The following is a 26,588-nucleotide window of genomic DNA, read 5'->3' on the forward strand; positions in this document are numbered from 1 at the left end:
CAGTCGACGTCAAAGATATGTTTACATGTTTGCACCTTACTCCCTTGTAATAAACCGAAAAATGTAAACATATCAAAGACGTCGACTGTACATAGAAAAATTCGCCCTTGCCGCCGTGACCTAGCAGAGGACGCTGGTTCGATTCCACCCCGGGGCACTGGAGGCCTTGGTCACTTTTTCTTAAGCCGCGTCTCGATATCGCGCGGCGGCCGCGCAAGCATTGTTCGACCGCGGCAAATCTGTATTTTGGCTCGCGAGCCATTTTTGGCACCATCTTGAATTATAGCGCGGCAGCCGCGCGCGGCAAGCAATCCGACGATCGACCAGTTTGTACTCAGGAACCATGGACGTACGTCGTCGTGCAGCTGCCGCTTTAATAATTATTTATCATATTGTTCACAAGAAACCAAAACGGAAAGTTCGATGGTGGTAACAACATGGTGGTAACTAGTGGGAATAACCTCCAAGTTACATATGAATGCAAAATTTCAGCTCAATCGGAAATCGGGAAGTAACAGGCCTATTCGGATTTCGAGATAATCACAAGATCTTGCAACGATTTAGAGATCAACTAGATCTACATTAGATATCGACTAGATGTGACTTGGATATCTAAGTCATAACTTGTCGAAATCGTTCAAGAGGACCTCCAGAATCGCGGAAACGTCAAAGGTCATTGGGCGTTTTTGACCCGCTTTATGAACTTTCCCGTACAGAGACCAAACTAGTTTTAAAATAGAGAATTTAATCTCACTTTTTTAAATATGTAATTTTTTTATGTATCAACCGGCAGAAAAAAGTTATTCAACAGTATGTGTACGAGATAGTGTTAGGGTCAGTTGCACCAAACTGTTCGTACCGTTAAAGAGTTCGCTAATTTTTGATGTATGGAAAGTTTCATAGTAAGGCGCCGGGGCGCGCCGGCTGACGTTGATCAGTCTGTCAAATGTGGTTGGTGCAACTGGCCCTTAGTGTTGTGTGTTGTTATTGGAAGAAATAGTATTCAAAACTATTACTGCTCGTGTATACAAGGCCATCGCACTACCGTCGGAAGGGTTTAGGCGGAGTATGTCACTTTCTTACGAGGTCACTTTCGAGCTAGGTCACTTTCTGAGGACGTCACTGTCTGAGGACGTCACATTCTGGGTTTGTCACTTTCTGTGGTCGTCACATTCTGAGTACGTCACTTTCTGAGAACGCCACTTTCTGAAGACGTCACATTCGGAGTTCGTCACTTTCTGAGTACGTCACTTTTTTAGCATGCACGTGCACCGTGCGCCTGCACGAACAATGGATACCAGAAATTATATTAGCGGTACGGTATAAGGCCACTTTTATGTATGACATACAGAATGTTTTTTCAGTGACCATTGAAGGGAAATACGAATCTATAGACGATAACAGGAAACTGTCGTTGCCGTTTGGATTCAGACGCCCGTTATCCTCTATAGATTCATATTTTCCTTCAATGGCGACTGAAAAAACAACCTGTATATGTCATACATAAAAGCGGCCGTATGCCGTACAGCTGATTGCTGGTATCCATTGTTCGTGCAAGTATACGCTTAAATCTTAGTATAAAAAAGTGACGTACTCAGAAAGTAACGCCCACGAAAAGTGGCGTTCTCAGAAAGTGACGTGCTCAGAATGTGACGACCTCAGAAAGTGACGAACTCAGAATGTGACGTCCTCAGAAAGTGACGTCCTTAGAACGTGACCTAACTCGAAAGTGCCCTCTTAAGAAAGTGACATACTCCGCCTAAACCGTCGGAAGCTGTGCACATGCTGCAAGCGTAGTCTATTTTTTATCATGGGCCAGGCATCAAGAAGTGATTGACGCGCCTGCTGCTGCCTTTTTAGACGAATTAACAATTGATTTTGATCAAGCAGAATAAAAATATTGTTTTTTTAGAACTGGATTTTATTTTTGTTCCTATTGATATTAAACAATATAACAACAGCAACGTAATCTAACAGCAGCTATTCAAAGTATATTTGAAATAATTCCAATAGTTCTGACTTAATTCATTGCAAAAATGCTATAATGATGAGAAATGATTTTTATTTTTTTCTCAATTCTCCCATGTCTTGCAAGAATGCGACTCATACCAGTGGGTAGCAGATACATTTACCTACATACCTAGCCCTATTTCGTTTGTGTACGCTGTGGGTCATATGTCCGAACAAAACGCCCAATGACCTTTGACATATCTACCTTACAAATATCTTTAAATTGTCCGTATTGTAACTTGTTGAAGTCTAGTAGAAATCTAATTCATTTTCCGAATCGAGCCGTAAGCCTAAATTTAGCTTTCAAGATTTGACCTAGATACACTAACTAACATACATAGTAACAGGGCAAATTTAATTAATTTTTTTTTTTTTATATAAGTTTTAGTGTTTTGTTATAAAGTTGTATAAATGTTATTAAATAAATAAATAAGCTTATTAATTGTAAATAATATAAAAACTTAAGTATAGTAATTTCATTTTAAGTAACTTTAAAACTAGACTCAACTAGTCTCAACTAGATTTTCTTAAAATTTATTATCCTCATTCCTTATTAGTTAATATTATCTATTTTGATCCTTTTTAGCTGATCATCAAACACAAACATCCGCTACCGATATCCTGCCTACGGGAGTTAACTCCTAAATATCACCTGGCCACAACAGAACCAGTGAAAATGAAAAAAATAAGTACCTATTTGTAAATATACTCAAATTTGGTAAAATCATATGTTGTTTTTTTTTTTAATTTAATAGTACAATAAGAAAATACTTTTATTTTCTTTAGTTTACTGTGTTGTAATAGTTATGATTACTTAAACATTACCCAGGGCCTAAAATGAATAAAGTATGGAATAATGTTTCGCCCTGAAAAACTCTGAAATATACTTTGTAGCATGTGGTATGTATAATGAATGATTTATTTATTTGAAACAATATACCCTGTATTGTATTAATCCTTGGCAGTGCTTTTAACAATTTGTTCGAAAATGTGCGGCAATAATGACGTTTATTAAAAGTCAGAATCTTATTAGTGTCATAAATAAGAAAGATAATCAGAAAGGTCGAAGAAGGTTACCTCAGGAGCTACTAACACATACAGGCTGCTCCAAAGTAAAAAATCGTAATTAGTTAATTTCTTCGTAACCACTACCACTACACCGGCTGTTATGATACTGTCTACTGGCTCTAAATACCCTAATGCATGTGTACGTTTCCGTTTTGTCCCATGGCCATACATACAATATTGTCCATGGTATCAGTCAGTATGTGCCCTACATATACATATCCAAACCCAAACAGGCGACGCATGACATAATTATTTAAAAACAAGTATTTCGGTCTTAGCGGCCATTCACGCCATTTTTGAGGCAAATCTCAAGAGCTCGCGGAGTGCACTGAATACGCTTAGCCCGCACTTGATCAATCAACATTACGAAGTTTTTAATTTTTTCAAGATAAGTAAATATTTAAAAAAACTATGAAATTTAAGTGTAAAAAAATACCTAGTCAGCATACTATTATACAATAAATAAGTAGGTAGGTACTTATTTGGCGAAGCTAATGACAATTGTCACAAGAAACATGACAATTGTTACGAAGTTTCGACACAGAACTCATTTCCTGTTAAGAATTACCCAAAATTCTTTTAAATCTTGTGACAATTATATAAAATATATATGAATCAAAAAATATATAACCATTATACCATTGCGGTCGAGCGGAGTATCACATTATTATATTATAGTAGACAGTATTCACAGATTCTGCCCCTTTCCAACTTTCTTCCTCTGCTACACGTAAGGTTGGGCAGGGCCGGAACATGGGGCAGAATCTGTTAATACTGTCTACTATTATTATATAATATCGTAATGTGGTATCCCGGTCGACTACAAGGTACTATCGTTATGGTGCGGCACAAACTCATGCGGTATTAAGAAGTAGCTACTAAATAGCACGTAAGAATTATAAATTTGTGCATTGACCAATTATTGAAACTTACTTAATATTAGGTCAGGCAACGAAAAGGTATACATACAGGGTGGATTTTCTTCTTGGGTCAGTGAGAGCAGCTACCATATCCCGTGCTGCTACGCGAAAACGCGGTCTTATTAGAAGACCTTCCCTATCACCCCTATCATCCCTATTCATCCCGGTTGACGGTATCTTCTCTTTTCCGCCTTTTATGTCTATAACTTTTGATTTTTTTTGTGTTCTAATAAACGCTTCGAATACATTTTTCTATACATCATCCGAATCCAGGTACCACACGTATTTTTAGTAGTATCTCTATTTTTCACCATTTTGAACTTGTCGACTAGACTACACTCTGCATGTATAAGTACTTCTAATATCTATTAGTGATATTAAGCTTTTTGTATCACTTTAGTAATTAACTTGAAATACTTATTCTTTGAAGAAGGAAAGTCGGATCAATCGTTAATTAATAAGCAGGCAGAGTAAAACAAATATCGGGCGAGTACTAGGGAATTGAGTTTCTCTCACCGCTGTCCAACGTAGTGTGAACTGAGTGCCTAGCCAAGATATCAATCGTTTGCGCCATAGCGAACGAAACTCTGACGTCTCTCTGTCGCAAATGATTGGCATCTTGGCTGAACCCTCTAGAGATCTAAGAACTGTGAATAATCGGAAAATACGACCATACTGGTTAGCCCAAGCGGTCATCCCATTCGACGCGCTCGGTAAGCGGATGGAATAGTAGCTTTAAAGCTTGCATTAGGTTAGGTAGGTACTTTCCCCTAAACTAAAACATGAATATTTCAGTTCTGCATTGAAATTTAACTTTGTGTCCATGCACATTTTTGGGCTCATTCTACACCGTCAGCATTCCGTACTACCACTTAAAAAAATGTCCCGAGATGTCCGTTCCATTACGTCACGTTTTAGTACTTCACTTGTACGTGTTTGACGCACGGACGTAGAGAGTAAACTGGATAGTGTACACTGGCCAAAAAGTGTGTCCACATGAGAGGTCAAACCTGAGCCCTCCATCTCTTTCTAATTAGGGTGACCATAAGTCATATGAATGTGGGATATTAGCATAAGATGGAATGTATAGTTTGGCCAGGATCTTTTCTCATTCGTGCATAATCAGAGAGAATCATACTGTATTTACCCTATGCTAGTATAATCGCCCCAGAAGAGATGGATATAGTTTTTTTCTCTTCTGTAAAACGCTTCACACAACCTTAGTTAATTTAGTCGTTATAAAGCTATTAGTCGTTATAAAAGCTGTTACAGATGGGATGGGCGTATTGGATCGCGATCAATGCGATCGTGGTTTATTGTGAGGAAGGTGGTCCGCCGTACGTCCATCGTACGTATTGGGTGAAAACCAGCGTAGTGTCTTACAGACACTGCTTATGCTGAGCGGCATCCTATTTGGTGTATGTTTACTGTATTGTTAACTTTATGGTGTACTTACCGTAATGTAGGTATGTTTTTGTACGCCAAATAAATATTTTCTATTTCTATCAAAGACAGCTATAAGAGAGAGCGAGACAAATATCTAGGGTCGGGTAAAACGTTGTAGTTGTACTTGGTAATTCGCAAATCGTATCGATTAAAAACGCTGCCTTCGGTCGTGTTTTAATTTATCACCACTCGTTGCGAATTTAATTCCTACTTTCAACACTTGCAACGCAAATAAATTTATATTATTACTATGCCCACTGGTTATCGATACTAGTCATTTTGTGAAGCCCTAGCGTAGCGTAACAATTTATGTTTTTACACGAAATTATCTTGATTATTGACTAAAATGATAAAATATTAGCACACGACGAAATAAAAACTTACATTTAACTGTGTAAACCGGCATTCTACACTATTTATGCTCTTCATAATTCATAATTTAACAAAATACCTATCACTATCAATATCATACTCATGGTGTGTTCATATACGTGATGACTTCCCTTTTGCATACTTTAGCTATTCTTTAAGCGTTAGCGTCATCGTAGATCTGTAATTGAAACAACATTTTCAAATTTGCCGCTTTTGTATACTGACGGAAATGTCGGCCCAACCGATATAGAATCGATTACATATATATAAATAGTTAGAATTAACGTTCCAGTAATTAAATACTATGTATAAAAATATGAGTCTGTAATGTCCAATCTGTAATGTAAGGACTTCGGATTTAATTTTTGGCAATTATGTAGCTCTCATTACGTGAACCGAATAATTAAACATGCCAAAATAAGTATATCTTTATTTATTTATTAGTATACTATTTAGGTAAAGTTATTTTTACATTAAGTAGGAAATAACAATTTTGTAAGACCGATCCAAACCGTACCGACATCATGGTGACCCTAATCGTCATCAAGTTGGGGATACCAATTAATATTCAAAGTTACTACAATTTCTACCATATTCAATTTACTGTTTTTTTTGTTGCGCACATGCTTGGCTTAATCAGTTAATAATATTAACATCATAATAATTAACAAATTACTTAAAAGATATCAGAACTGTAATTAGAATATAGCACTAAAATAGTATAAGAAGGTAATGAATTTCAGTAGTATCCTTATATATAAACGCGAGCGGCTTTGACGGTAGAAACAAATTAAATTATGCTCAATCGAAAGAGCTTGAAAAAATATCACTTTTGAATCGAGAACATATATCCGCAAAATTCGTATTGTCGCGTATTTTGCATTTAAAAGTGAAAAAATTTCGACAAACAATACTAAAGGCTCAATTTGTTGGTTGACATTTGACAGCTATGCGTTGCGTTTAGAAACTGCAAACATGCTTACAAGTTAGGTTGGTCGTTTTTTTTTAATAAAAAGCAAGACGAATATTACTGTTTATTTGATGACTTTCCGGTATGTATAATGGTTATTATTTGCATTAAGTTTCGTTTCATATGGATATGTATACCGGTATAATTATTACATAAATTAGTTTTTAAGCCAGAACGTGCGATAGTCTGTTACGGCTTTTAAGACGATAGCAACACTGCCTAGACGTCAACGACGGCTGTTATTCGAAAATACTTTATCCGGTACTCCAGACGTGATAAAAACCTGTTAAATAGTGTATTGTGTGTGTTAACAATAAAAAATAGTCACCGAACATAGTGCAAAGTGCAAACGCCATCGTAACGTAACGAGATTTGAACTTCAAAGCGTTCCGTGGGTGTATTGTGTTTAGTATAAACATCGGTCTCTCAGTTGTATTTTAATATTTCAGAATGATTCCAAATATTCTTACATGTCAAGGCACTACTAGCTACCTGGAAATGCAAGTGAAAGCAACCATGAAGCAGCTGTGATAAACTAATAAGTGAGCGAGATGAAAATGACGTTGTTCAAAGAAACTTTGAGTTAAGTGCCAGCTGACTGTAAAACACTCTAATTAAGTACATTGCCAGTGTGAAACAGTGCAAAAAGCTACAGTGTATTGTGGACATATTTAATAACTGTGCTATGAATCAAATTTGAGGTGTATCGGTGAATTGGAAAGTCAACTGCATAAAAGCTAATAAGTTATCTCCGGAGTCAATGTAAGTTGAATATAAGATTAAATATAATAAGATATATAGATAGTATATATGTCGCAGTCAAAAGTGTGAACTGGTCAAAAGAACTTTTAACCGACAAAAACAGGCAAAACTGCTTTTGACTGAGCATGTTGGTCAAAAGTAGTTATACCTGAAAATCATTGGTTAATAGTAATTGTGTTGTGACTGTTACTATCAGTCAAAAGTACTCGCAGAGATAGGTAGGTTAGGGTTATTTTTTTGCTACGCCCAAAAAACGAAACTGTTCCCAGAGATAGGTAGGTTAGGGTTATTTTTTTTTTTGCTACACCCTAAAAACGAAACTGCTGCCAGAAATAGGTATGATTTTCAGGTAAAACTACTTTTGACCAACATGCTCAGTCAAAGCAGTTTTGCCTGTTTTTGTCGGTTAAAAGTTCTTTGGCCAGTTCACACTTTTGACTGCAACAGGTTGGGCTGGACATATGGCAAGGGAAGGTAAAGATAAGTGGGATAGAGAGGAAGCGGAATGGTATCCTAGAGATGGAAAAAGGAGAGAAGGGAGACCAATAATGAGGTGGTCGGATGACATAAAGAAGCATGCGGGACCTAATTGGATAGGGACGGCAAGGGATAGAGAGCTGTGGAGAGAGCTGGGGGAGGCCTATGCCAAGAAGGCAGACTGAAATAATTATTAAAAAGCAATGACATAAAAATTATTTAATAAAGTTACTAAGGAAAAAATATTGAAACTAATTGATATAAATGAAATGTGAATTTATTTAAATGTAATATGTGCTGAAATTTAATTTTTTGGTCAATAAAGGCTATTCTATTCTATTCTATTCTAATTTGACAGGTGACAACAAAAAAAATATTAATTCCTGCTAAAATTTCAGAGTCATAGTGAAGCATAGTACATAGTACCAAAACAAGGTTGATTTTTAGGGTTCTGTAGCCAAAGGGTAAAAACGGGACCCCTATTCGACGACTCCAATATGTTATTAGATCAAAACAAATTATTTTCAGAAAATATTTAATTTAGGCTTAGGGATGGCGAGGCTCCATAAACCTTCAGTAAGTAGTGCATAAGTATCCTTGGAAAAATTCGACCTATGCCGCCGTGGGTGGCCCGGTGGCAGAATGGCACAGGCACCTGCTGCAATAGCAGAGGACGCTGCTTTGATTCCAGCCTAGGGCACTGGAGGCCTTGGTCACTTTTTAGGGTTGCGTACCCATAGGGTAAAAACGGGACCCTATTAAATATTAAGACTCTGCTGTCCGTCTGTCTGTCACCAGGCTGTATCTCAAGATCTCATGAACCGTGATAACTAGATTAACTAGACAGTTTCAATTTTCACAAATGATGTATTTCTGTTGCCGCTATAACAACAAATACTAAAAACAAATTAAAGAAATATTTAAGCGGGGCCAATGCAATGCTAGGCTGGATATGACTGATGAAATGAGTAAATTTTTATTAATATGTTTTAATATGACATGTTGGTGGCAAACAAGCATACAAGGCTGTTAATGCCAATGGTAAGTGGGAGTTTAGACTAGACCTCTGCTTCTCCAAGGGACTCACATTGCTGACCGAGTAAATTTTTATTAATATGTTTTAATATGACATGTTGGTGGCAAACAAGCATACAAGGCTGTTAATGCCAATGGTAAGTGGGAGTTTAGACTAGACCTCTGATTCTCCAAGGGACTCACATTGCTGACCGAGTAAATTTTTATTAATGTTTTAATATGACATGTTGGTGGCAAACAAGCATACAAGGCTGTTAATGCCGATGGTAAGTGGGAGTTTAGACTAGACCTCTGCTTCTCCAAGGGACTCACATTGCTGACCGAGTAAATTTTTATTAATATGTTTTAACATGGCATGTTGGTGGCAAACAAGCATACAACTCATACAAGGCTGTTAATGCCGATGGTAAGTGGGAGTTTAGACTAGACCTCTGATTCTCCAAGGGACTCACATTGTTGACCGAGTAAATTTTTATTAATATGACATGTTGGTGGCAAACAAGAATACAAGGCTGTTAATGCCGATGGTAAGTGGGAGTTTAGATTAGACCTCTGCTTCTCCAAGGGACTCACATTGTTGACCGAGTAAATTTTTATTAATATGTTTTAATATGACATGTTGGTGGCAAACAAGAATACAAGGCTGTTAATGCCGATGGTAAGTGGGGGTTTAGACTAGACCTCTGCTTCTCCAAGGGACTCACATTGCTGACCGGTTACAAATCTATTACACTCATACTAGGGTTCCGTACCTGAAGGGTAACTAAAAAACGGGAACCTATTAGCGATTCCGACTCACACTTGGCCGGTTTTTCTTAGTAGGTATATGACATTTATTTCAGTTTTACTTCATTGTCCGTCTGTCTGTCTGTCTGTCTGTCTGTCACCAGGCCTAGGCATTTGAAATTTTCACAGATGATGTATTTCTGTTACCGCTATAACAACAAATACTAAAAAGTATGGAACCCTTCGTGCGCGAGCACTTGCCCGGTTTGACATTTCAGGCTCCGTCACACAGGCGCGTTTCGCGTGCGGCGCGTGAGCGGGGCGCGCCGCTTTTTCATATAAAACGCTCAGGCCCGGCTCTGAAATCGCGCCGGTGTGACGGAACCTTTATTTCAGTTTACTCCACTGTCCCTCTGTCACCAGGCTGTATCTCATGAACCGTGATAGCTAGACAGTTGAAATTTTCACACATGATGTATTTCTGTTGCCGCTATAACAACAAATATTAAAAAGTGTTCCGTTCTTGATGGGTGAGTCCGACTCGCACTTATTCAGTTTTTTTTTGTAAACGAATTTAATATTAACGGATAGGCATTAATATTAAAGAATGAAATAGTAGTGATAATTTCCATACTTTCACTTTAGTGCCATGAAGGGTAGGTACAAAAGGGTTCCCTCTTTTGAGATTGGAAAGTGGGCTAGGTTATAAATGCGGCCTTCACAGAACCGATCTGCGACCAGAAAAGTGGGTCAGGTTAGAACTGTGATCCTTACAGAACCGAACTGCTACCAGAAAAGCGGATTAGGTTTTTTTAATTACATATTTGTTTTTAGATATAATTATCGGAATAGTAAATTTTTCGAGTTATGATTGTATGTTACGGATTTAAAGTTTTCTGAGATGAGATAGGTTTGTAACCGCCTTAATGAAGGTATGAAGTCTAAAAGTAAATAATTACTTAATTCAAAATGAGTATTACCTATTACTATTATTTATTTTACCCGAGCGAAGCCGGGTTTTCATCTAGTCCTTATATATAAACGCGAGCGGCTTTGACGGTAGAAACAAATTAAATTATGCTCAAACAAAAGAGCGTAAAAAAATAACACTTTTGAATCGAGAACATATATCCGCAAAATTCGTATTGTCGCGTATTTTGCATTTAAAAGTGAAAAAATTTCGACAAGCAATACTAAAGGCTCAATTTGTTGGTTGAGATTTGACAGCTATGGATGCGTTCAGAATTCAGTTCAGAATATGTTGCATGTTAGTTAGCTGGATTGTAACCGCGAACACCGAAGTTCGCAAATTATCTCTGTCATTCTTTCTAATTACGCCTAAAAAGGCGTCGACGGGATGATCAAATCGACCGAAAAGGAATTGGCGTCAATCTCATCTTGCACCCATCCCATTTATTGTGACATTGACGCGCTCTAAAGAGGAGTTTGAGTTTCCGAACGGTCTTCTGTCCCGTCACCGTCATTACATTGTGTTGAATAATTGAGTGTTGAAATGTTGAAATCTAAACTAAATAAAATCAGTTAGGCCTGATATCACCCTGAAATGTGTAGTTTGAAGTGTAAAAATTGTATAAATAACGATAAACAGTGATTTACATTACGTTTTGTACTTACCAGCCTTTGTAGAAACCGAAGTTACAAGTTTAACGGATGTTAAAATTTGGATTTAACCTGGGCGAGTAAGTATTTGTTTTATTATTTTGTTAGTTTATAAGACAATAGTTCTCATTGTATTGCATATGTGAGACACATTAGCATTACATGTTACAAAGTTCATAACTTATAGCGTCGTGAGCAACGTCCAATTTCTCTTTACTTAACGTATGAGATAGTTTACACCTACATACATTACCTTATAATCAGTATTATGTATGTAGTGTCAACACTTTAAATATATTTGATAAATAAATAAAAATAAATATTATAGGGACATTCTTACACAAATCTCAGTCTCTTTGGAAGTACCTACTTAAATACATAGAAAACATCCATGACTCGGGAACAAATATCTGGGCTCATCATACAATTAAATGCACTTACCATGATTCAAACCCAAGACCATTGGCTTCATAGGCAAGGTCACCACGCACTAGGCCAGACCGGACAAACATTTTATATTGAATATGTCTACTAAGTTGTATTTAATTTCAGAAAGGCTTCAAACATGGCACTGCTAGCCACCTGGACGGAAAGCAACCTTGAAGGAGTTTGCATGACAAACTAATAAGTGAGCGAGATGAAAGTGAAGTGAGAAGAAGTCACAAAAGTAATTCAAAGAAAGTCTCGAGTTAAAGAACCGGCTGACTCCACTCTGATTATATGGACAGTGTAAAACAGTGCGAACAACTACAGTGTATGGTGGACATATTTGATATGTGTGCTTTAGACTAGCTTCAAAGAATCAAACTTGAGGCGTATCAGTGAATCGGAAAGTGAATTGAATGAAGCTAATTTATTAATAAGTGATCTCCGGAGACAATGTAAGTTGAATATAAGGTTAAAAGATAATAAGATATATACATAGATAGTATATATAATAAGATATATTTTATGCTTATTCAAATAAAAGTCTAAATAACAACTTCAGAGTTTGACTTTAATAAATAGTCAGGTGACAACTAAAACAATATACTGCTAAAATTTCAGAGTCATAGTGAAGCTTAGTACATAGTAAACAAGGTTGATTTTTAGAGTTCTGTACACAAAAGATAAATACGGGACCTCCCGGGAGACGGGACGGGGAGGGCAATGGGACGGGACTAAGACTTCACTGTCCTATTAACACAAAACAAATTATTTTCAGAAAATATTTAATTTAGGCTCAGGGATGGCCAGGGGGCACCATAAGCCTTCAGTAAGTAGTGCATATACTTGGAAAAATTCGACCTATGCCGCTGGGGCCCGGTGGCCGAATGGTACAGGCACCTGCTGCTATAGCAGGGGATGCTGGTTCGATTCCAGCCTGGGGCACTGGAGGCCATGATCACTTTTTAGGGTTCCATACCCAAAGGGTAATAACGGGACCCTATTACTAAGGCTCCGCTGTCCATCTGTCCATCCGTCTGTCTGTCACCATGATCTCATGAACCGTGATAACTAGACAGTAGAAATTTTCACAAATGATGTATTTATGTTGCCGCTATAACAACAAATACTAAAAACAAAATTAAATAAATATTTAACCGGGGCCAATGCTAGACTGGATATGACAAATGAAATGAGTAAGTTTTTATTCATATGTTTTAAAATGCCATGTTGGTGGCAAACAAGCATACAAGGCTGTTAGTGCCGATGGTATGTGGGACTTTAGACTAGATCTCTGCATCTCCAAGGGACTTACATTGCTGACGGGTTACAAATCTATACACTCTTATTAGGGTTCCATACCCGAAGGGTAAAAACGGGACCCTATTACTAAGACTCCTCTGTCCGTCTGTATGTCATCAGATTGTATCTCATGAAACGTGATAGCTAGACGGTTGAAATTGCCACAGATATTGTATTTCTGTTGCCGCTATAACAACAAATACTAAAAACAGAATAAAATAAATAAAGTGGGGCTCTCATGCAATAAACGTGATTTTTTTGCCGTTTTGTGCGTAATGGTACGGAACCTTGCGTGCGCGAGTCCGACTCGCACTTGGCCGGTTTTTCTTAGTAGGTATATGACATTTATTCAGTTTACTTCACTGTCCGTCTGTCTGTCTTCACCAGGCTGTATCCCATGAACCGTGATAGGTAGCTAGGCAGTTGAAATTTTCACAGATGATGTATTTCTGTTGCCGCTATAAGAACAAATACTAAAAAGTATGGAACCCTTCGTGCGCGAGTCCGACTCGCACTTAGCGGTTTTCTTAGTATATGACATTTAAGGCTCCGTCACACAGGCGCGTTTTGCGGGCGGCGCATGAGCGGGGCGCGCCGCTTTTTCATATAAAACGCTCACGCCCCGCCTGGAAAACGCGCCTGTGTGACGGAACCTTTATTTCAGTTTACTCCACTGTCCATCTGTCTGTCTGTCACCAGGCTGTATCTTATGAACCGTGATAGCTAGACTGTTGAAATTTTCACAGATGATGTATTTCTGTTGCCGTATACCAAAAAGTACGGAACCCTCCTCGGTGGGCGAGTCCGACTCGCACTTATCCAGTTCCAGTTCATGTTACGGATTTAAAGTTTTCTGAGATGAGATAGGTATGTAACCGCCATGATGAAGGTTTGAAGTCTAAAAGTAAATAATTACTCAATTCAAAATGAGTATCTATTATTATTATTTATTTTACCCGAGCGAAGCCGGGTTTTCATCTAGTATTGATATAATTTCTATCACAATGGTATCTTTTTAACATTGGCAACATGTGCGAGTGAGACACAGGGCTCAGGTTTTTCTATCTCATGTGGACCGTTTTCTCTAGTCTGGTACGAACAACATTCTGTCTCGGTGATAAGGTTCAAATTAGTATGGCAAAAAAACTGACAACTCGCTCCAGTTTAAACAATATAACTTCATGGTTTGACGTACCTACTTAGTGGAATCTACAATTTCCATACAAATGTGGCTTTCCATTCAGACAATGCAATGGTCCTTATGTTTCATGTGCAACAAGAACCTTTTTATAAGAATTTCAGTTGTAAAGGACCTTATTGCACTTGAAGTATAAGGACCCATTTGTAATGGAAAGCCACAAATATTTGGAGGATTTTTTTACTATCAGGATTGAATATGCCAGTGATTTTGAGCTGGAAGAACTAGATAAACAAATTATTATAATATATAGGGTCTGTGAGACTCAGGTCTATTTTTTTTTTGGAAAAAGCTCTTTTGGACCATTTGGAAACACTCATCATTCATTGCGGTGTGAAAACAAACATTGTAGAAAGTATGTAATCGTGACCTTTGAAATTTACAATTTGGAATGTAGGTAGCTTAAAATCGGACCAAGCTAACGCCTCGGCCAGGAGCCACGAAACGTACGCTACGTGCATATAATGTGGGTATTGCTTATGTAGGTAGTATAACAAATGTATGGCAGTCGAAGGCAGCGTCGAGCAAAAAAGAATAATAAAGGTCTGCATACGGTCACGAATTTATTGTATGGACCTCTATATACCTCACCGATAATCGCATGTGATTTCCGTTCCATTCCGGTATTTGTAGCAAGGTCTGTCGAGGCCTTACAGAATATACCGTCCGTGACCATAGACAATCCGCCCATTCTGGTGCTAAATTCAGTTCGTCTGGATGCGCCTTTACCTTAAATTAATCTTGCAAAAAAAATCATCTCTTACACCGCGCCATCTAGTTTACACTTTTGTCCCTAGTTAGCTAATGAGAGTAATCAGAAAAGCCATCTTCTGTACTAGCGACCTCTAGTCTGTTTTGGCTTAATGGTCACAAGACTGACACTGGGGGATATGGTAGTGTGCGTGAATGCATGAAATTGCAATATTTTGCAGTTTTGTCAGATTTTGATGAAATGAGACACTGTTGAGTGGAATATATTTCGATTTAGACGTAATATTTTTTATTGTTTGCGCCAATATTAACACATCTTAGAAAATTGTTTGGGTTTTGAAAGAAATAGTGATAATCCGCAATTTGTGCACAATCACGCCATCTTTTGGTGGCTAGTCGGCAGGACAGCCCTACACATCCACCTTAAACAGATTATTTAAGCTAAAAAAATAATGTGCATAAGAATGTAAAAATAGTGTGTTAGAACAGAAAAGTGTTATTTTGATCCCTCCTAGCAGGGAAGAAAAGTGCCACTTTGATCCCTCCTAGCAGGGAAGAAAAGTGCCACTTTGATCCCTCCTAGCAGGGAAGAAAAGTGCCACTTTGATCCCTCCTAGCAGGTAAGAAAAAGCCTTTTTCCGAATAGGTGATGTGAAAAAAATATTGTACGTGCCCCGGGCGGTTGGGAAATACGTCCTCGTGTTAATAAAATCCTCGTTCGGCTTCGGACTTCGATTCCCACTCGCTCGTAAATTCTTATTTCTCGCCCTTCATACACGATGTCCTAATACTTACGAGGAGCGTCGTGTGCGTCGCGGCCGGATTTGAAACTGATGGTGATCGGCGAGCTGCCCGCCGACGTCTCGCCCTGCAACAACACACACACATGCTAAACATTCATTTATACTTGTACTTTACTTATACTCATAACATTTAAACATTCTTTTTACATGCCAAGAATAAAAATAAAATCCGTATTTAAATTTTACTCTTCAAAGAATTGTAGCTTTAACAAATAAAAACCAAAACTAGTAGACATATTTGTAATAAAAGAAATCAAGTTTTAATACATGCCATTTAGGGTGGAATAGCTCACAGCTTCGAGCCGTATTTTTACATCGATAAAAAAAGCTCGTCAGAATAAAGATGCGTACGCATTACGAGGGAGTCCTCTTAAATAAAATGCGACTCGACGCTGACAGATGTGATTCCACCCTTAACATTTCAATTATTCACTGCTAAAATGTATATTTTAAGGTATATCATTTCAGAATAATAAATTGTGACAAAAATCACCTCGCACAGATCGTATGCAACTGGAAAGAATTAAAATAGACTTTTAAATGACTAATAATAGAAGACGGGCAGATAGATAGTATCGTAGAATAAAATAGGAGATACTCACGTGTCTGCGTTGGTGCTGGTGTGCGTGCTGGTGCTGGTGTGCGTGGTGGTCGGGAGGCGGCGGCGTGGTGCCTCCGTCCGACGTCTGCCAACACACCGACACGGTAAACAAACTGTGCCCGATACTAGATTGTTCCGTCTTTTGCTCCCGTCAAACGGGGGTTCGGTTACAAGAGGAGTATTTTTTTCATCGAAATCTATTTAAAAATTGTACTCAACAGTAGAAAAGTATTTGATTATGAAGAAGAAGAAGTATTCTGAATGTCCACATGTGTTCGTGTGAACGCACAGATAGTATAGTGCGGTGTTACCTGAGGTGTTTGATGGTGTTCGTGGTGGTGGTGGTGGTGCTTGTGGCGGCGGGTGGTCGGGTGCTGGTGCGGCGGGTGCGGGAGGGCCGGCTCGGGCGGCGGCGGCGTGCTGGAGCCGTCGGGGGAGCCCGCCAGCGCCGCGTCCAGCCCGCCGCCACTGAAACGACGTTCATTATGTAACTAATCTTTAACAAACAACAAACAGCCTCCCGGCCGGGGAGTCTATTTTAAACTAGTATTCCACTTCCACTAAAGGTGCCGATAGACTCGGCATTCACTCGTAATAAGCATTCTCGCGAACGGAAGATTGTACTAACGTCGGTCAAACACTTCGCCTAATCCGCTTAAAAACTGCGAATTTTTAGCATCTAAAAATGCTCAAATCTAAACCTAGATCGGTGTTCCTCGCAGTGCAATATTATACATATTATAAGAGATGAATGAAAGAGTCGTCCATCAATTGAGTGTCGTCCCCTGTATGAATAGTCCGCAGGGTGGGGGTGGTACCCTAGTCGTACCTGTCGTCGGAGTCGATGGGCTCGGCCTCGGTGGGCAGCTGGCGGCTGGCGGCGGCGCGCAGGTAGCGCTCGCGCTCGCGCTCCGCCTTCTCGCGCGCCTGCCACAAGGACACACAAACTATTATTACACGTTACATAATCTGTTACAACTTTATGTACACTTTCAGAGCGCTTTCGACTAGCTAACATTGTGAATATTCGAATTTATAGATAAATACCAGATTAGTTTAATTAGACCTGTCACATATATACCTGTTTCCTTGCCTCCTCCCTCTCCCTGGCGCGCTGCTCCTCGCGCTGCCGCTGCTGGTGCGCCTGCAGCGACACGTCCACCAACAACCGCGGCTTGTACAGCTCGTCCACCTGCCCAACAAACAAAACACTTCATTTTAAAACCGATTATCTATTATAAACTGAAATAAATGTCATATACTAAGAAAATCCGATTATCTATTGTCATTCAAGAATAAGTAAGCTTAGTTTTCCCTCCATACCCCACTTTCCACTAATACCTATACCACGCCACAAATTCGTCGGCCTCCGCTGCAGCTCCTGTGTGTTGTCCACTAGTGCCGGTGTAGTGACTCACCGCTTGTTTGGCCTTGGCGAAGGCGGCGGCCGCGGCGGGATCCCCCGCAGGCCGCTCGCCCCACACGGCCTTGCGCAGCGCGGCGAGCTCGTCCTGCTCGCGCGCGCGCTCGCGGGCGTCGGCCTCCGCTGCAGCTCCTGTGTGTTGTCCACTAGTGCCGGTGTAGTGACTCACCGCTTGTTTGGCCTTGGCGAAGGCGGCGGCCGCGGCGGGATCCCCCGCAGGCCGCTCGCCCCACACGGCCTTGCGCAGCGCGGCGAGCTCGTCCTGCTCGCGCGCGCGCTCGCGGGCGTCGGCCTCCGCTGCAGCTCCTGTGTGTTGTCCACTAGTGCCGGTGTAGTGACTCACCGCTTGTTTGGCCTTGGCGAAGGCGGCGGCCGCGGCGGGATCCCCCGCAGGCCGCTCGCCCCACACGGCCTTGCGCAGCGCGGCGAGCTCGTCCTGCTCGCGCGCGCGCTCGCGGGCGTCGGCCTCCGCTGCAGCTCCTGTGTGTTGTCCACTAGTGCCGGTGTAGTGACTCACCGCTTGTTTGGCCTTGGCGAAGGCGGCGGCCGCGGCGGGATCCCCCGCAGGCCGCTCGCCCCACACGGCCTTGCGCAGCGCGGCGAGCTCGTCCTGCTCGCGCGCGCGCTCGCGGGCGTCGGCCTCCGCTGCAGCTCCTGTGTGTTGTCCACTAGTGCCGGTGTAGTGACTCACCGCTTGTTTGGCCTTGGCGAAGGCGGCGGCCGCGGCGGGATCCCCCGCAGGCCGCTCGCCCCACACGGCCTTGCGCAGCGCGGCGAGCTCGTCCTGCTCGCGCGCGCGCTCGCGGGCGTCGGCCTCCGCTGCAGCTCCTGTGTGTTGTCCACTAGTGCCGGTGTAGTGACTCACCGCTTGTTTGGCCTTGGCGAAGGCGGCGGCCGCGGCGGGATCCCCCGCAGGCCGCTCGCCCCACACGGCCTTGCGCAGCGCGGCGAGCTCGTCCTGCTCGCGCGCGCGCTCGCGGGCGTCGGCCTCCGCTGCAGCTCCTGTGTGTTGTCCACTAGTGCCGGTGTAGTGACTCACCGCTTGTTTGGCCTTGGCGAAGGCGGCGGCCGCGGCGGGATCCCCCGCAGGCCGCTCGCCCCACACGGCCTTGCGCAGCGCGGCGAGCTCGTCCTGCTCGCGCGCGCGCTCGCGGGCGTCGGCCTCCGCCTCGCGCACGCGGGCGCCCAGCCGCCGCTGCAGCTCCTGAAAATGTTATACAAATAATACAACTATTGAGACATCAACAAGCAATTCTCTAGATAAACTAAGTCGGCTCGAGACCGCAAAGTTCTTGGAGCGTGTGTAAACTGCACTTACATTTAAATAAACTTACACAAATTTCAGCAGCAGGTATCAAATACTTTCAGCAGTATCATAGGATTCATAGGTGGCTCTAAGGAATGTAACCCGATCCCGATGGACACCCACCTATATAAAACTCTTACCTTGCCGCGGTAGTACTTGTGGTCGAGCCGCTCGTCGTCGTAATCTTCTAGAAACTCCTTGAGCCGCTTGGCCTCCCTCTCTCTCTCCTCCTCCTTGCATCGTTCCCTCTCCTTCTCCTTCTCGTACTCGGCGTGCTTGCGACGCTCGCGCGCCTCCCACAGCCGCAGCCTACAATGATGCAAGTATGCTTTAGAAACAGTAGGTACAAGTTACGGGCGTGCAAGATCAAGGAACGAATCGTGCCATAAAAACAGCACAATCGCTAAAAGACACCATACATTTTGTGGTGGTCTAAATGTCCAACAGGATATTTAATAGGGTTAGTAAATATTCATTATTGTTCTGCAAAGCTCTATTCCGGTGTTTAAATGAAGTTGTACCCCTCCGCCCCGCCCCTCCCCGGGCTATCCTTACAAGACTCACCTCTCCTGGTAGGCGGCCTCCTTCTCCTTGGCCTTCTTCTCGAGCCGCTTCTTCTCCTTGGCCTCCTCCTCGAGCTCCCTGGAGCGGCGCGACTCGGCCTCGCCGCGGCCTCGGTCGCGCGAGCGCTCGCGGTCGCGATCACGGTCGCGGTCGCGGTCGCGGGAGCGCTCGCGTTCACGTTCTCTGTAAAAGAAATCTATGTGTGAGGAGAATTGCAACTACTTTATTGGACCTCTCTCAAAAGTAAAAAGAATGATTGAGAATAGCTTGTAGGTTTTCAACACAGCCGGCCCATGAAAGACAGAGTTAAAAATGGCGACCACTTTCTTCGCAATTTTGCCCTGAGGTGGCACTTATAGCAATATTTAGTATGAATGAATAAGTGGAGTGTTGTGTTGTGAGCTAGTGCACGTACAGGGCGAGCTGCCGGCGCAGGTCGCGCGCGATCTCGTGCCGCGTGCGTATGTACGGGCACAGCGCCACCACCGGCCCCGGGAGGAACAGCTTCAGCCCCATGTTGTTTAATGAGTGGAGTGTTGTGTTGTGAGCTAGTGCACGTACAGGGCGAGCTGCCGGCGCAGGTCGCGCGCGATCTCGTGCCGCGTGCGTATGTACGGGCACAGCGCCACCACCGGCCCCGGGAGGAACAGCTTCAGCCCCATGTTGTTTAATGAGTGGAGTGTTGTGTTGTGAGCTAGTACACGTACAGGCCGAGCTGCCGGCGCAGGTCGCGCGCGACCTCGTGCCGCGTGCGTATGTACGGGCACAGCGCCACCACCGGCCCCGGGAGGAACAGCTTCAGCCCCATGTTGTTTAATGAGTGGAGTGTTGTGTTGTGAGCTAGTACACGTACAGGCCGAGCTGCCGGCGCAGGTCGCGCGCGACCTCGTGCCGCGTGCGTATGTACGGGCACAGCGCCACCACCGGCCCCGGGAGGAACAGCTTCAGCCCCATGTTGTTTAATGAGTGGAGTGTTGTGTTGTGAGCTAGTGCACGTACAGGCCGAGCTGCCGGCGCAGGTCGCGCGCGATCTCGTGCCTCGTGCGTATTCACGGGCACAGCGCCACCACCGGCCCCGGGAGGAACAGCTTCAGCCCCATGTTGTTTAATGAGTGGAGTGTTGTGTTGTGAGCTAGTGCACGTACAGGCCGAGCTGCCGGCGCAGGTCGCGCGCGATCTCGTGCCGCGTGCGTATGTACGGGCACAGCGCCACCACCGGCCCCGGGAGGAACAGCTTCAGCCCCATGTTGTTTAATGAGTGGAGTGTTGTGTTGTGAGCTAGTGCACGTACAGGCCGAGCTGCCGGCGCAGGTCGCGCGCGATCTCGTGCCGCGTGCGTATGTACGGGCACAGCGCCACCACCGGCCCCGGGAGGAACAGCTTCAGCCCCATGTTGTTTATTTACTCTTCACTTCACTGTATAATGTATATCGCTGCACTATCTATGATGTACTTCACAATAAGATCTTCATTACACACTAGGTATATAACCGATTAAAAACTTTTTTATGATATAGGTGGCAAACATGCACACGAATCGCGTGATGGTAAGCGATTACCGTTGCCCATGGACACCCGCCACACTAGAGGGGTTGCAAGTGAGTTGTAGATCTTTAAGCTGGGAGTATGCCCTTTTTTTTGAAGGTCGTATCGCACTTACGACTCTAATATTAATAATAAGCCTTCTTGAGCTTACTGTGGGGCTTAGTCAATTTGTGTAAAAATGTCCTATAATATTTATTATTTATTTATTTATTATTTATTATATTAACTGATCCAAAAAAAAAAACACTTCAATACAGTCACCGTATATAAAACTTTAGTACTGTCATTGCATCGCACACATATTATTTATAACTTGATTGAACAATCACCATCGCGTATTACCAAGTTACAACAATCCGTGTAATAACATTCTCTACCTCGATTTTACGGCATAAATACCTAAATAGAAAAGTGATTTTACTATTTTTATAGGATTGTTTGGTGTTTGTCGAACGCGATTGCCCTACACGAGGCTAATATACATGTGTTACAAGTGTTTAGTATAGGTATATAATAGTTGCGAGTTATTTGTGTAAGTAAATCGTTTATATGGGCAGGCGGGTGCCGCGGGTGTCGCGACTGTCGCGGCCGGCGCGGACGCCAACACTGCTCGAGCAGCGATAACGCAGGCAGCTCAGGGCGCGCACCTTACATTTTAATAACGTTAGATTTTAACCTGTTCAGATTAAACTACAAATCTCATATCGAGTGTTTACTAACAACTTTGGGTTTGTTGAAGATTTAATCGTAAAAATAGCCCGCTTCATCGTGTCATTGGAATCATTTCGACCTTTTCGAGGTCCCTGCATTCCTGTCTACACTGATGAGCAATTAAAAATGGTAAATCTTTGTGTAAGTTTAAATAAAGAGCGATTCGCGCTCTAATGTAAATAAATTATTGTTGTAAAATATGTTAGAGCAGTTAACATTTTCGCTTAAATACAAGATCTTTTATTTTATGTTTACTTTTCTAAACCATGATTGTAGGTACATTTATAATATTTAAGTAACTATTTAAGCGTATTATGATGATTGTTTTAATTTTTGGATATTTCTATTATTTTTCAATTAAATAAATCTTATCCTATCTTAAATCTCTCAGTATGAGAAAAGAAAATAATAATAATTGAATACACAGATTAAAAAGTCCAATGAGTTTCTAAATAAAAATGGTGCGAACAGTTTCATGTCTATATGTACTAGGTAACTTGTAGGTATGTTTGGCGTATCCTTACGCGGCGATACCCGCCGTTTAAACCAACTTCATCTTAGCACAGCCCTACTTGTATCCTGCCCACTGCAATACCTCGGTCCCATCATGCAGTATTTCCAATTCCCGCCAACACGGCCGCCATTCGATATCGCGTTATCTAAATCGTAAAATATCAAATAAGCACAAACCTTTCTCTGTCCCGCTCCCTCTCGCGTTCCCGCTCCCGGATCTCGCGCTCTCGTTCTCGCTCGCGCACCTCCCTGGAAACATGGGTATGGTCAAATTTGTTCGACGATCAAGTGTACAGGTTTGCATACATATGTACTTATACGGCAGTGATCGATTCTTATAATACATTTTTCACCTCAGCAGCTCGAACAAGGGCACTTTGCTTCTTAAAAACAGTGAGCAAAATGCGATTTTGCTCACTGAGTCATTTTGTCTCACTCAGTGAGCAAAATGACATTCAAGTGACCTTTATAGTCAAATGTCATTTCAACATGCGGGGTCTAATACAAGTTCGATATACTTGGGTTCTATTATCTCTGTCCCTCTAGGTATGTTCTCACTGCTTAGGGTGAAAAATTTTGTGTACTACACGAGATCAAAGTTATTTACATCTCGTGCGCTTTTGAATCCCTTACTACGCTCAAGATTCTAAATTAGATTCACTCGCTACGCTCGTGAATCTATTATAGAATCTTTCGCTTGCACGGGACTCAAAATAAGCACTCGAAGAAATATCAAACTTTGATCTCTTGTTGTACAAATAACTATTGTTTAACATTTAGTTGAGTGAAAAATATATGAGTGATCAACGGAAGAGAAAAACATGTTGTGCAGACCCCACATTATGTGGGATAAGGGCAGGGAGAAGAGTCGAGTTTGATAGAATGTAGTACCTCTCCCGCTCCCTCTCGCGCTCCCGCTCTCGCTCCCGCTCGCGCTCCTCTCGCTCCCGCTCGCGCTCCTTGTCCCGCTCCCGCTCGCGCTCCTTGTCGCGGTCGTCGCGACGTTCCTTGCTCCTGTGTTGCATGGTTACAGATGATACAATCGTTCCAGACAGAATGTTACAATTATTAAGTGTAAGAAAGATATATGGCACGACAAGATTTCATAAAGATAGTGGAGAATAGATAGGAATCCTAAATAAAGCTACGAGGATTATTGAAAACTATGAAAGCAATGAAGGTGTCTGGCCTGCCGGGATCGCAGCAAATGAAAATGGAATACATAGACTACATAGTATATATATGATATACATATAATTGGAATAAATAATAAAAGACTATGCCATCCTAAATTGTATGCCATAGATGTGCCATATTTTTGAGGTTTTTGAATCACGCGATACTTACAAAAGGCTATGTGTACCAGAAGCATGAAAATAAGAAAATCTGTCGTTTCAATAAGTGTGAAATTGCTTCACGCGTTAAGATACGGCGCGGCGAGGCGGGCGGTGGCGGTGGTGGCGGACGGTCTCCGTATCTTACGCTAGTTGGTTACTTACGAAACGTTAAAACTAGGAAATTTTCTTTACAAAACCCGAGAGATCTCAAGTATCTTCCTTTGATTGTAAATTAGACTCATCTAAGACGAGTCGAAAATGACAAAATGAAGATTTTACGGACTCGGCACTTGAGCTAGTTTGTCAATTAAGTACTTAACCTTAAAATTACGAAATATTTTACTTTTGGCTTATCATTTTATGATAAAATGTTTTTTGACTTTTCATCCTGCAGTGATCTTCCCTTGACTGATCGTGATCAAGTGATCATTCATCTACTTAGAGTACCTTACGTAGTTACATCTTTCTGTACCGAATGTTACCGAACACTTATACAATTTATTCAGTGCTGTAAATCGGTTACAGGCGTTTATTGCCTCCGTCTATTTTGTTTTTCTATTTAAAAAAAAATCCATTGTTTACAGAAAACTAGTAATTTCATCTAATTTAAATGTCCCTAGATCAACTACTTCATCAAGTTATACGGTCGGCGTCAAGGACTAGTGGGTCAAAAACCTCAAATGGGTCGAAAACCGGCGTCTTCCTTACCGGATACATTTTTTTCATACAAATTTAAAGACGAAGGTTTTTCAACTTCTAACATACCGATAAGGAAATAGTACGAAAATTAGACTTTTAAGTCCAATTATTTTATGGTGTCCACAGGCTTTCCTGTGCGTGTAATATTATGCGAATTTTCGCATAACCTTAACTATTACTGACCTGGACAAACTCCTCCTGCGCCGATCCTTGTCCTTATCCTTATCCCTGTCCCGCTCCCGCTCCCGCTCCCGCTCCCGCTCTCGGTCTCGGTCCCGCTCTCTCTCGCGGTCTCGGTCTCGGTCGCGCGGCTCGCGCTCCTTGTCCCTGTCCTTGTCCTTGTCGTCCTTGGGGTCCTTGTCGCGCTTGCGGCGCACCACCACCTCCGCCTCGTCCTACGCGACAAACGACACACATCACGACGAGAACATTAGATACGTGCATGAGACTATAGCAAAACAGGTACTAAAGTACTGGGTTTAGTATCAGGTGAATAGAAACGCGCTCAGGATTCACGAAAACATGAACGTTCCAAGTGAGATTTTGTGAGTTCGGATCCTTATTCGGAAACTAACTTATTGTTTATGGAATTATAAATTGAACAGTGGCAGGAAAAAATCTGTCAAAATTATACCTGCTTGTTTTATTATGTTAGCGCGGGCGCTGACAATTATTTAAAAACACATAGCAAATAGCGGAAAAAAATCAACCATAAACAGGTGTTCCATACTGTTTTTGTTATTTGGTTCAATAGTATTTCTTCAAGCGCACCCCCAAAGCGCACATATGACCAGTTGCGGTTATACTCATCTGATACTATCCCCAGTAGTAGATCTTATTCGCGACATAATGATACAATAGTAAGATAATTGTTTAGCTCGGCCCCGCCGCCGCCGCGCGCCGCAAACTTGACTTTTGTACACTTGTGTAAGTTCAACTTTGTGATTAATATCTATTAGTAGTGCAAAAAAGTGCATATACTCGTTATAAAAATTGCAAATTACAAGTATAAATTAAATTGTGGAATAAATTAAATATATTTTTTAAGATTGTGGCGGGCCCAAGTTAAAATAGTAAAAATATTCACAAGTAAACACTACAAATATTGTAAACTAAGTGCCTCTGCCTCCAAACATAATGAAGAAAAGCAATTAAAATAACTGGAATGGATCTATATTCGATTACAGGGTTTTCATTTCCACATATTGCAAAGACGACTTTACGTTTTTTTCTTTTTTTCGTTTCTTCTTCTTTTCGTGTCGAGGTTCCTTTTTTATACGATGGATGCCCAGTTTATTCAAAATTTTTTTTCATTCGCATTGCCAAATAAGTAAGAAAAGGGTAAAACAGTCTGTTGAGCTAATTTGTTGTCATGAAAACCCAAATCTCGTGAATTTTCTCGCGGTCATAAGTCATTTATCAGGTTGCGTGTCAGTCAGTCCGCGGCCTTACACTATGCGTTTCTGAACCTATAAACAACCGTTCTTATTTTCCAAGGATGAAAAGCCCTACCATAAATTACCTAAGGAACTTGGTGCGCTGAGATTGGTCGAGTGTCAATCAATCAGCGAGTGGAAAGTTAAGGAGTATCATAACAACCTAGTTCAACTAAACATTGTTGTACTGTTGGTGGAGGTGTACATTGTACAACTAATATAGCCATAGTTCAACATGATAAATGTAGTGTGAAGGCAGAGGCACGCAAAGGTTGGTGGAAGTATATATCGCGGCACCCACTCACACATGCGAGGAAATAACGGGAAAAGGACGGATATGCTTGTTGATTACAATAGGTAAATATGAGTTGAGGTAGTATTAACAAACTATTAAGGAACACTTTTTTGCGTTCGACGCAATATTGACTTGCTATAATAATTTACGACTTCATGTTTAATTAGACTTATTTTACTTATTTAGGTATGAATCTTGATTTCAAATTGTAGAAATTGAGTGTCCCAAAAAATTGGATTTTAGGTAGGTAGTCAAAACCTTATTAAGGGTCATAAATTGTCGTATTGCTGGATGATAATGACCTACATGTTT

At 41.7% G+C, this 26,588-nt stretch overlaps 1 protein-coding gene across 1 annotated transcript in view; it reads right to left on the reverse strand.

The window, feature by feature from the left end:
- LOC134801734 (zinc finger CCCH domain-containing protein 13-like) overlaps window positions 1-26,588 on the reverse strand; it is a gene marked incomplete at its 3' end in the record, with an annotated part of 56,988 nt that overhangs the window by 12,598 nt on the left and 17,802 nt on the right. The window contains exons 6-16 of the mRNA XM_063774331.1: window positions 24,729-24,940; window positions 23,401-23,523; window positions 22,687-22,758; window positions 19,741-19,923; window positions 19,317-19,485; window positions 17,866-19,074; window positions 17,529-17,639; window positions 17,277-17,374; window positions 16,759-16,915; window positions 16,449-16,532; window positions 15,839-15,911 (exon numbers count right to left, since the gene is read on the reverse strand). Of these exons, the coding sequence (XP_063630401.1) occupies window positions 15,839-15,911; window positions 16,449-16,532; window positions 16,759-16,915; window positions 17,277-17,374; window positions 17,529-17,639; window positions 17,866-19,074; window positions 19,317-19,485; window positions 19,741-19,923; window positions 22,687-22,758; window positions 23,401-23,523; window positions 24,729-24,940 (2,491 nt within the window). The remainder of the gene's footprint in view (window positions 1-15,838; window positions 15,912-16,448; window positions 16,533-16,758; window positions 16,916-17,276; window positions 17,375-17,528; window positions 17,640-17,865; window positions 19,075-19,316; window positions 19,486-19,740; window positions 19,924-22,686; window positions 22,759-23,400; window positions 23,524-24,728; window positions 24,941-26,588) is intronic.

This window comes from Cydia splendana, chromosome 23 (assembly GCF_910591565.1).
Source record: "Cydia splendana chromosome 23, ilCydSple1.2, whole genome shotgun sequence".
Classification (NCBI taxonomy): domain Eukaryota; kingdom Metazoa; phylum Arthropoda; class Insecta; order Lepidoptera; family Tortricidae; genus Cydia; species Cydia splendana.